The following is a 12,462-nucleotide window of genomic DNA, read 5'->3' as shown; positions in this document are numbered from 1 at the left end:
TCTTATGACTCTGATCCTATGATGTGACTAAACATATTGGACTGGGATATCACTTGCTCACCACACTCTGTTCAAAGCACAAGCAGTGCGTCATAAATTTCCCAAGCACTGACAAAATTTGGTAAGCCTGCTGCTCAAGGCATCTACTTCCTCACTTCAAGATCTTTTACATACTGTGTTCTCTTCTAAGAAATACTATGTCTGCCAATCTAAGAGAAGTTGAACAATTTGTAAGGGGTGAGCAAGTCCTGTGATGTGCTAGCAAGAACCACGATGATCCTGTATTCAATACTACCCCAGAAATATACAATATCCAGAGTACAGCAATCTGGAAGCAAGAAAACTGGTTTTGGATAGCACTACATCTCTTACCTTGACACATGTGGACCTCTTGGTGTGGAAAGTACTGGGTTTTATGTTGAAAGTGTTATTATGCTAGGGTGTGAATGGATGAAGCCATAAGTGACAATGAGAGTAACACTTGTGCAACCTCTTACATAACCTCTGATAACTCAAGACCTATGGCATATCTTATACTAAAAGTTATATGTAAATGAAGGAATAAAGACTGATCTATCCACAAATGATGTTTATTTTACTCGAAAAATAATATTGTACATTGTTTAAACAATTACCCAAAACATGTAATAATTTTACTAATTTTACACTTTCAACCACATACAATGACTGAATGGTGAGACATGGACCAGGGCATATTGCGAGTGAAATGTGTCAATAAATGCGAGCTTCTCAAAAATGCAATCTGTTTTGGTCCATCACTTATGGTTTAGGGGTTATGACCATTTGTTTGTAACAAATATGGCTAATCCAATTCCTCTCTTTGGTGGATGATGAAATACTACAGGCAAACTGCTAGCATATGACATCATGCACTAACAAGATGTCCGCTGATAATAGTCATGTTGCATATATGAGAGAGTACAGGAAGAGGAAGCAGTTAGAAGAAGATAATTGTATTAATGTAGCCGAACGAGCAAAGTCACATGCCGAATGACAGTGTGAATACAGAGAAACACATAAAAACTTATCTGCTAAATACATGCATAATTACAAAAATGTAAAGCTCAGGAAAATAAAACACCACAAGCATCTACACAAACTGACTCTACACCAACTCCAATTATATACAATTATAATCAAGCCAAGATCTTTCTCGATGAATGACTAGATCTAATTCTTGCATCGATATGGTCTTGGACAAAACATGGACAATTTATCCTACATGAACTACATTTCGTACTTTAGCTATCACAGACCTATCTTGAGCACACCAAACTCCTCAACTCACTGACTTAACTACAAACTAAACACTTTGGGTAATTTCAATAAAAAATGTACCACTGTTTCAACAAAGCTTCAATTTTAATGTACAAAGTATATTTATTCCAATACAAATCCCAATTTAATAATGTTTTCAACATTAATCCTGGGAACCAGGGTTCCCCAATCATTTTTTCTGTATAAGGACAGATTCAAAATAGTGGATACTTGAAATCTGCACCTGGTAAAACTGTAGCTGGGAATGGACTGTGACTTTTCATCATTTTCTTGCTAGTTCACCTCCTCTACATTTAAATATTCACCTGTAAAATATTCTTTTTCTAATACCTCCAACTCTCCCCACCCTTCCATTACTACAGAAAGGGAGTAAGCTCAATGCCTATACAGATCACAGCACATTTCAGTTATACCACTGTCACCAAACTAATTTTCTTCATATTTAGATATAATTAGAAACATTGCTGATACACTACTTACCAAATATAAGTCTGAATGCTTTATCAGAGCTATTCCAGTCCACAGTAACTGTAGCACCACGTTCAGGACCATAGCCAAGAACTAAACGACTATAGCTGTAGGACTTGATTGTAACCATATTTGACAAGTTGTACTTCTCTGTAAATTTAAAAAAAAAAAAATTAATCTTAATATTCAATTTACAAAGCTCACTGAATGACAATGAAATACAACAAAATTGTGGTTTTCTGGGATGAGACATTATGAAATCTGGCAAACAAGTGCCTGCTTCTCACTCATTCACCTACATCTTTAACGTAACTTAAAAATGTTCACAATCCTTCTTTAATTTAAAATAACATTAAAATCACATCAAATGCTACACATATCAGCCTTACTAGGCCACCTTCAGACAACTGTTCACTTTTGAGAAACTGTTGCACTGCACTAGATCTGAAGTCAATATATTTCCTTGCGCTTGCATTATTGTTGTTCACATTACAATAGATTTCTTTCAGAATGAAACTCTTTCTCCATTCTGCATTATTTACCTTTTGCTGCATCCATGTTTTGCCCCCTTCATATATGTGTTCTCACTAGTTGGGCGTATGTCTTTTGTATCTACCATATTACACAATGCTCTACCCCAAAACATCATGATCTTAATATTCCTTGAATGAAAACCTTAAACCTGATACAATGAACCACATTAGTTGTCATTCAACATAGACATGGTGTATATATATTCAAGGGCTTCCAAGATCATTCTCTGATTGACTATGGAGAAGAATTTCTCACCTTTCTATACTAGGACTCAAACATGACCATGGACAAGTGGCACTTATAATACCAAGAGAAAAACAGCTACAAGGCTGCAACATTTCAAGAACTTTCACTTGAACTGAAGTGTCATACTCTGTAATACTAAAAATGGTTATGTCATAATGTTATGAAGAACAAACAGAAGTTTCTACTATTCTTCATTACCTCAGAGCTGTTCTGAATCTTCACTGTCACTGATTCTACATCTAAGTTACTGGAACCATATTCCGTCTTGCTGACAACAACTATCCCCCCCCCAACTCTCTCATAACCTTGTACAGCTTCACAAACCAGCTTCACTACATCCTATACGAACTATTTCTTATACATAACTGTAACCGCACCATGCAGGAACATGTTCATGTTGTTCATTTAAATTATTAATTATAATTTTTTACAACGAACTGTATTATCAGATGACAAAGGATAAGACAGAATTGACCCCAGCACCAGCAGGTGCCAAGAACGACATCTGGTCTTCCTTAGGGACAAACAAGCTGCATGTAACTTGTAGACCCAGAACAGAACAGGAAGTATCCTGCTGCATTTTCTGGGAATTTCAATGCTGGACTTAGGAGGTACGAGTCTTTGAAAATTGAGACTTGACAGATATGACTTGCAATAATTTTCGGAGAGGCGTGCCGAGCGATCGTTAGTGTACCTTCTTCATTTATTTGAGAGCTGTCAGAGAAACCGTCTGGTACTTAGGCCCAAATTTACTTCAATCTCATTAGGGATTGGCAGAATGTAAATGAGACTAACACCCCAATTTTAGGTGCAGCCAATTGTTAAAATTCAAAGGAGAGGAAATAGGGCATTCCCAGAACCGATAAGACTTCTGCCTCTCCAGAGCGACCAGTTTGTCTCAGAGAGTAACAGCAGTAGCATCGCGACATTCGGACCTCCCGGACATTAAATCGGTGTTCCCCCAAGTCCAGTACAAAAATTCAACAGTGCTACAGCCTTGTAATTGGTAATTCTTGTTCACATCTGCAATAAAGAGCGACAGTGTTGAGTGAAGTGTGTGTTTCAAGTTTTCCTTATCTCCTTGTGCGAGCAAGGCCCAGAAGTCGCCTGAGACAGAATCTTGTCCTACCAACTGAGCAGGTGAAACTCCAAACGCCCATCTATCCATGTCCCCCCTTTTTGTTTACCCCATTCCAAATTCGTAGATTGCAAAAAAAGTCAACTGGCACCCATACCGATTCAAATTCAGAGTGATGCCACACCCTACTCTGAACCAAACAGCAATGAGGAAGTGGTGGATAGAAGTGGAGGAGCCAGGCAAGACCCATGCAGCTGTGGATACCACCCAGCAGCAATAGTGACCACTACGGTGAAGGTAGGTCACCGGCCCAGAAACCAGCGGGCATTAACCAACACATGAGAATAAGAAGGGGTGGTTAGAGAGAAAGTGGAGCCCAACGTAAGGGCTAACGACAATTAGATAACCCTTTGAAATAAATATACTGAAAGACAAATAAGTAACAGAATAAGATGAAATGGTCATGTTTCAAAAACAAAGACAGAATCCCAAAGAAGGAACAAAACATGATACTAAACGGAAAGCACCCAGAAGAAGAAGAAGAAGAAGAAGATGTTACAAAAGATGTCACACAGAAAGGAAGAAAATGGAAGGAAAATGAGGAGGTGCTTATAGAACACACATGCAGATGGAGGGGCACAAATGGGATACAAGAGGAATGAATCTACGACACTGGTGGGAAAGACAGAAGGAAAGAGACCACTAGGAAGACCAAGGCTTAGCTGAGTGAATAATATTAAAATGGATATTGGAGAGATAGGATTGAGTGGTATGGATTGGACTGATCTGGATAGGGATAGGGACCAGTTGAGGGCTCTTGTGAACACAGTAATGAACCTTTGGGCTCCACAAAATGCTGGGAAGTTCTTGAGTAGCTGCACAACTAGCAGCTTCTCAAGAAGGGCTCAACTAGTTAGTTAGTTAGTTCTGTAACCACAAAACTGAAATGAGAATTATTAATTAAAATAACCGTGTGCATTTGCATGGCACTTCTTTACTATATCAGTAATGAAACTTATACAGCACAGTAGAATAGTGCTGTGTCCAACCACTTCTTAAAATTTGAGAATTAATTTCCCATTGTTAATCCCCTGCACTCTGAGGTGTGATCTTGTGGTGTGACAACAATGCACACAGATCCACTGCTCCACTATTTCTGCTTTCACATTTTCTTCCACTTTAGAGGCCACAGAAAATGAACTAAAATGAAACAAGCAATGAAAATACTTGTTTCCCAAAAGAAATTAAATTAAGCCATGAAAGCCCCAAAAGAAAAACAGATGAACAAAGAAAATAAAAGTATAAAAAACAAACCGACTGACTGGCTGGTTTCGTTCTCACAACATGACAATTCTTATAACTGCAGAACCATTATTCATCCACACTCTTGTCTGAATCCTGGAATAACACACTTCTACATCCTAATAAGCATTTCACTGACATGAACAATCAATAAAATTCAATTAAGTTTGTTTTTCAGCAACTGTTATCAGAAATGGTCACTTTAAATCTCAATGAAACCACACTCACCAATCCTAAAATATTCAGCCAAGTCTTCAACCACTGTGTACAGGTGCACAATTTGTGCCCAATCACTAAGCAAAGCATCCACTGTCTTAGACACAGTTTCCGCAGTTCCCATATCAAACTGGAAATACACAGGCCGGCGCAGACCTGAAACATATTAATTACACTGCATTTTCCAATTTGTCCAACACAAGCTGACATAAAGCATCATGAGTCAGAAAACCAGTTTCATGACTCCCTGAAATGTGAGACAGTAAAATGCAGTCATGAGCCCCAAGGAACTGGGAACTAAGAATGACTATGTTAGAGAGGGCAAGCAGCAATTGACCTGACCTAACATGACCCAGCAAGAATGGAGTGAGGCTCCCAGAACTGTCAGACAATAAAATATGGTCATGAATACCATGGGACCCAGAACAAAGAATCACTGTGCTGGTGAGGGCCAGCAGCAATTTACCAGACCACACCAGCAAAGAATGTGCTGGCAACTGCCAGCAATAGTTTACCAAACAGGTAGAGAGCCAACGGTGAATGACCTTGGAGCACAACAGCAGCCAAATACACACTCAAACAATAATAAACACCACTCAGAAATAGACTGCCATATATCAACAACATAGCTGTGAAAAGCTGATATGCCAGCATCATCACACCATACTGAGGTTTCTGTCCACTGCTGTCATGGTAAGCATACGGTGGCGAGTTCACAAACTTTATCGCCAGACCTCGTAGTCACTATCATGTGACAGTATTATATATTTTAATTACATATTTTTAATTTATTAATTATTGAGTCCTCCACTTGTCATTTAACATGCATGTCCCATTTTACTAAATGCCACCTCCTACTGATTCAAAGCAGATAAGACTGTTTACAGATACACCCACAGAGAAGAAAAGGGATGGTGCATAATGACTGATGCCCAACTGGATGACACTGCTTTCCAGTAACTTTCTGGACCAACTGTACTTTCAATATTGCTTCTGAAGCTATTTATGGCTAACAGTCATAAATGTCCCATTATCCAGTCCTTTCTGTCCTAACCTTGCCTTGGAAAAATTTCACATTCCACAATCTAACTCTAAGCAGCTTACCCAACCACCTCCAAGTTTTAAACACTGAGAAATGTACACCACCCGCTGTTTTCTGAACTTCTTCTCAAGTACCTTCCCTTCCCTTCCCTTCCCTTTCCCTCGGCTTTGATTGATTTAGGTGGGATATCACAGAATATTGCCTATACAAATGTTTAAGGTTTTACCACATCAACCTGTGTTTTGGTTACTGCCAACTGCTAAATTTTGGAAAACTCTTATTACTGCAACAAAATGGAGGAGCTTACATGTGCATATAAAGACTGAAATAATACATCTGCGTGAAGTTAGTAGTTTGTCAACAAGTGAAATGGGAAGGCAGTATGGACTGATTTCTTTGATGCTGTTTATATTAAAGAACAAACCAAAAAACAAGAATACACCAAACCCAAGCAAAGTAATATTGTTCCTTCTTTTGTGGGCATATACTGGTGCATGTGGCCTGCAATCTCAGTTTGTGACTGTGTGAGGAACACAATGCAATGATACTTCTGCTACCAGTGTAACATCATATCTGTGGGAACTACAGAGGGTACAGATCCAATACACATATGTTTTAAAGAGGCTTATTTTCATTATGAGCTTGGTATAGACAGTGTCACGTAACTTCGAACAAGGCCCCGCATTCCTAGTCAAATCCCACGCATAGCTTGTGGTGGGAGGAGTTTCTTAACACTCATTCTTCCACTGGCCGCCTGTCACTTCTCACAACCTCGAACTCACCCCCTTGTCTGAAATTTTTCTTCTGCACATTCAAGGTTACTCTTGGCCTTGTTCGAAGTTACATGACACTTGCTATAACATAAATCTGTCATATGACTTGGTTACAAAATTCAACAGTTATGGGTACAAATACAACTTACATTTCACTAGCATAACATACATTTTACAGGTAGATATAATGACTAATATCTATTACATATGTAACATTAAGAGTGGATGCATTTTAAATGACATTTTGAACAACCTGTAACATAATAAGCATATATAAGTACTGGCATGATTTAAGCTGCTTCATATCTTACACCTGTTACTCAAGTCTGATGTAAGGTGATACATTTATTCTCGCATGTATGCCCACGCAGCAAATTATGGGTACAATGTGAGTGATCCCTGAAAGTGGACAACAGATTGTGAGGAGAATAGGCGATATGTGCTTGCAGCTTGACATGCCATTTGCTCATAGAAGATGGCTCCTACTTAGCTTTCAACTGCAAGCAGAATTTCTTTAATTTTTCAATTCAGATTATGTTAATGATCACGACAACGCTGAATTATTCTGTTATTTTTACCTCCTCATAATAACCATTTCAAAGGATAAGAAATATCACAATACTCATATTTTTTAAACATCAGTGGCACACAAAATCCGAAGTTAGGAGCTGGACTTGTAGCTACATATTCCAGTGATTTAAATAAAACTACAAGGATCCATTATAATATGGATCTTAGTTATATTACAGATTCTCATAACATACAGGTTGCACTGTAATGAAATCCTGAGACTGGCATATGAACAGCATTAATTATACACGGAAGTGTCACTAGCACAAAATAATTTTGTTATCATGTAGCATGCAAACACACTATAATAGAAAATCCAATAACACCAGTTTACCTTGTTCTTTCGGATGTGAACTTGCAAGAGGGCTCCCATAGAAAACAAACTCTGCCATCCAGCTCTTTGTGGCTTTTCCTTGGACTCTGATGGCTACAGACAGTAAACGTTTGAGTAGGGCAAGCCAGGAAGCTGACTGAGTATCAACACCTGGTGGAGGTGGAAGCTGTACCAAGCGTAACACTAATGCTGTGGCATTTGCTTCAACCTGTAGCCCTTGATGTGCAATTTCACGTCTGGTCAGCTACAAAAATAAAGAACTGAAGTCTAAAAGGGGGCACACGGTAGCGTAGTTGGTGGAGGGGCTATGCTACAAGTCAGAAGGTCGCAGGTTCAAGTCCCAATGAGGTCACTGGATTTTTTCAATTGAGCTAATCCTTCCAGCCGCACTATGGCCCTGGGGTCGACTCAGCCTCTAACAGAAATGAGTACCAGGAGTTAATTAAATAATTTTCCTGGGGAGTAAAGCGCGGCCACCATACTAATAACAAACTGCAATAACAAGTACAGGACCATGAAACCTACCACAAAATATAAAATAAACTGCCCATGCAAGATAACACGCCCTTTCACAACAAGAATATAATAATCATTTATATCTACAGAACATTATAGATTAGTATATAATATCATAAAAACAACCACAGACAATAATAAGGTGGACCCATACAAAATCCATGTCACCATACACTGAAAACCAGTCACAATTTATCCACTCAATTCCCCCAATTTATTAAATAAGACAACCTAAGGAAACTACGAAATAATATATTTCAAGAATTTTACCACTTGACAATAAATGTTTTAGTTATATTTACATATATAAAACATTGAGTACCTGTGTATATATATTGTTTATACTTACATGACAAGACCAACAGCAATGCGTCTGTTGTGCGAAGAGTTTAGTAACGATCAATGACACTATTTTAATATCTAGAAAGGCCTGATGATGGTTGAAACACCAAAACATGTAGCATGATAACATTTCAAGAAACAACAATATTGAAAACAAAAGTTGTGACAGATATACTGTATATTATATATTAGTGATATGCACATAAAGATGCCTAACCTATAAATAAATATCATTCTCATCATGGTCATCATTTTTAACAAAAACAGCCAGAAGAAAGAATTTAAAAAAATAATTCACAACACAAACATTTTAATTTCTTACATCATTTGGCCATATTTTCAACATCTGTGGAAAATTATGGGAACTGAGAGTAAAAGCACTGTTCAAACCAAAAGTGAAGACTAACTTCATGTTCTCACTCCTTGACACGTTTGTGCTACTTCATCGACATATTAATGTTCTCTTAATGCCTCTTTATTATACAACACTACATGTTTCAGCGTAACTGGTCCTCATCAAGTGTATAAGATGTCGGACTGAAGGAAATTGCTGCTGTAATTACGCTGTCCTGCTTTTCATTTTTTAAGTAAGTGCTTCAAAAATACGAGTATTTTAGGTTATATTAGAGTATCGTGGTGTTGTTATGCAGACGCTTGGTGTATCTGTACTGTGTAATGCATAATATTGTTTTATTTATAAGCTACATACTTCATGTACATTCTGTCTCTGCAACTGTGATGTTATGTAAGTTTTTGTTGATGTGTAGGTTTATCCTTTTGTTCTGTGTGTGGCTCTTCTGAATGTTTCTGTAGAAGTTGAAGCTTGCTGCTGGCAACTGGGCAGTACAGTCACTCGTGTGTTTCTGTGTAGTTGGTTCCATTTTCACATAAGAGTGTAGGGCATGTGTGTTGATACCTGGTGTTCAATTCCTGCAGTGCTCTGAATAATGGGTTATGCGTGCGTCCATGTTTGTCATCCATTTGCAAGTTATTTTTGCCGATCTTGTATATGTGGTATTTTTCCATGTTTCAGTGCCTTCCTTTTCTATGTGTTCTCATAATGTCTGCAGTATTTTTATGGTCTCATATTTGACCTGTGTTTAATATGAGGTTTGAGTATCCTGAATTACTACTATGATTTCTAATTGCTTATATATATTCTTTGAATCTGGTGTTAAATATCTATCTGTTTGTGGACATTGTTTCACTGTTTTATATCATGTTTTGCATTCTGCATGCTATTATTATATTAAATAATTTTGTGATTTTTCTTGTTTCTTTTCCACTGTATGTGAAAGTGGCCAGCACACACACACACCCTGCACCATATATAAAAACAGAGCCAACTACACAGAACCACTTATCACAAGTAACCACGCGTAAGTCTCACTGAATTACACACTCCACACATTACACTTATAAAGTCTTCTCTTCTTAGTTGCACTTTTGCAACTCTTTTCTTCAAAGCCTCCCATACAGAATTGCACTCTCAACTGGACTCTGCGCTATTCTTTTCCACAACAGCTTCATGTCCTTGACTCACAGCTTCTCAGCTATGACTGACTTCTGGGTTATTCTGGAACCTCTTATAATTATTTAGCATGGGCCACATTGACAACCTCTCCATAACCATGTATTGCCTATTATTGTCTGAATTCGTTGCTGCGAGAATGATTACAGAGTCACTGCCTAGCAAATGATGAAATTCCTCTATTTCTATAGAAACAGCCCATATGTCAAAATATGATATGAAACAACAGAAGGTACACCACTACTCACCTCTTGTGCCAGTGTCACAAATGGAATCCTTTCATCACACAGAGCCACTACATGTGCCAACTCAGGGATAAAGTATGCAGGATGCTTTGTCCTCCGAGATCCTGGTTCTTGCCTACCACCAGCTTTACGTTTTTGAGGAAACTTCTCACTCTGATCTATATAAAAAAAATTGATTTACCAACTCGGGTTGGGTACCGTAACATTATCAGTGGTCTGAACTAACAATCTAGCATCCCGACACATGATTTATTTCCTTAATTTTTCTCTTCTTGCACAAATAAGATTCACAGCAAGATCAAGTTCATTTCAGACATCACAGAGATATGTTCTACTCCTTTTCTTTTTCAAAACATATATGCTCAATGAAAAATAAACAGTAGAGACAGTTATATTATAACCAACAGCTCATGTAGTTAGTCAACAGTATCTCACACAACAGAGACCTCGTTTCAATTATGGGGTAGTCCACCCATCAGATCTGTTATGAACAAAATGTTACTGTCACAGTTTCCTTCTGAGCAATTCAGGTTTCTCCTGCCAATTATCATACCAACAATGCTCCTTACTCATATATAACAAGGGATAATACAATAAGCCCATTCAAGGCTGTGATATCTCACTTCACTCCTAAAACTAATTAGCTAACTATCTATCAAACCACTATTCACTGAAAACTGGCTGCAATGGCAAGTTACAAAATTTCAAATTACACAAAACAGCACTGCATGTGGAAACCTGGACCTTCCACCTCTGTATCAGAATTCAAATCAATACACCGATTTGCAGTACATGGTCATAATGCATAAGCAGCTAACAGATCTTTCACAACAGAGGCAAGGTTAAAAAAATCTTGAAATGAGAGCACTAAATCAAAATTACATTAAAAAAGAAACAAAAAGGAGATTAAATTCAAGGACTGTTTGTTACTATTCAGTTCATAATAATCTCTATTCAAGTCAGGTATTTGAAAATACAAAGATTATAATGAACATACCATACCTTCAGCTATTCCTTGCACAAGGATAACATTTGATCTCTAATACTAATGGAAGAACACAGATTGAAAGTGTTTAAGAGAGAGAAGTAACAAGAGTATAAGGGAAATTTCATGAGCAACTTAATAATTTTTACTCATTAAATATTATTAATGATCAAATGAAGGAGGATGAGAGGGTAGATCATACATGGGAGATACTGACAATGCACAAAATGTTTCACTCAGAACACATGAATAAAAAGACCTCTTGTGAGACCTAGGAACAGGTTCTAACATAATATTAATACAGATATTAAAGAAATACAGTTTGAGGATACATACTGGATTAATGTGGTTCAAGAAAGGTCCAGTGGTGGGCTCTTGTGAACACAGTAAAGAACTTCCTGAATCCACAAAATGCAAGGAATCTGACTAGCTGAGTGACACCTTCTCAAAAAGAACTTACTTCAGAGACATAGTCCATTGTCATGTGACGAACATGTACTGAATTATCATTCCTTTTTAAATACATGTCTGTGTTTCAATAAATCAGCTAGACTCAACAGGCAGCTAGTCCTGGGTACCTTTAATACACACAGATTTTAACCATATCTCTGGGACTATAATTAGAATGAACAGGTCAAGGAGGATGAGATGGGTATGGCATGTAGCATGACAGGAGGAATGCATACAGGATATTGGTGGGAAAGCCAGAAGGAATGAGTCTACTAGGGAGACCAAGACATAGATGTATGTGGATATTATCATCTTAGAGAGATAGGATGGGGTGGTATGGACTGGACTGATCTGGCTCAGGACAGGGACCAGTGGAGGACTCTTGTGAACATGGTAATGAACTTTCAAGTTCCATAAAATGTTGGAAAGTTCTTGAGTAGCTGCATGACTGGTGGCTTCTCACTAAGGGCTTAGCTCCATGAAGTTAGTTAGTTAGTTAGTTAGTTATAACCCATAAAGAATGGTTTTAAT

General features: G+C 37.8%; 1 protein-coding gene across 4 annotated transcripts in view; it reads right to left on the bottom strand.

Moving 5' to 3' along the window:
- The window catches only part of LOC111874377 (mediator of RNA polymerase II transcription subunit 14), a 70,838-nt gene that overhangs the window by 27,062 nt on the left and 31,314 nt on the right, over positions 1 to 12,462 (bottom strand). For all 4 annotated transcript variants that reach the window (XM_023869835.2, XM_023869836.2, XM_023869837.2 and 1 more), the window contains exons 14-17: positions 10,500 to 10,654; positions 7,863 to 8,106; positions 5,156 to 5,299; positions 1,780 to 1,917 (exon numbers count right to left, since the gene is read on the bottom strand). In XM_023869835.2, coding sequence (XP_023725603.1) covers positions 1,780 to 1,917; positions 5,156 to 5,299; positions 7,863 to 8,106; positions 10,500 to 10,654 — 681 coding nt within the window. The remainder of the gene's footprint in view (positions 1 to 1,779; positions 1,918 to 5,155; positions 5,300 to 7,862; positions 8,107 to 10,499; positions 10,655 to 12,462) is intronic.

Source organism: Cryptotermes secundus, unplaced genomic scaffold, assembly GCF_002891405.2.
Source record: "Cryptotermes secundus unplaced genomic scaffold, Csec_1.0 scaffold197, whole genome shotgun sequence".
Lineage (NCBI taxonomy): Eukaryota > Metazoa > Arthropoda > Insecta > Blattodea > Kalotermitidae > Cryptotermes > Cryptotermes secundus.
This window is presented reverse-complemented; position numbering and strand designations above follow the sequence as displayed.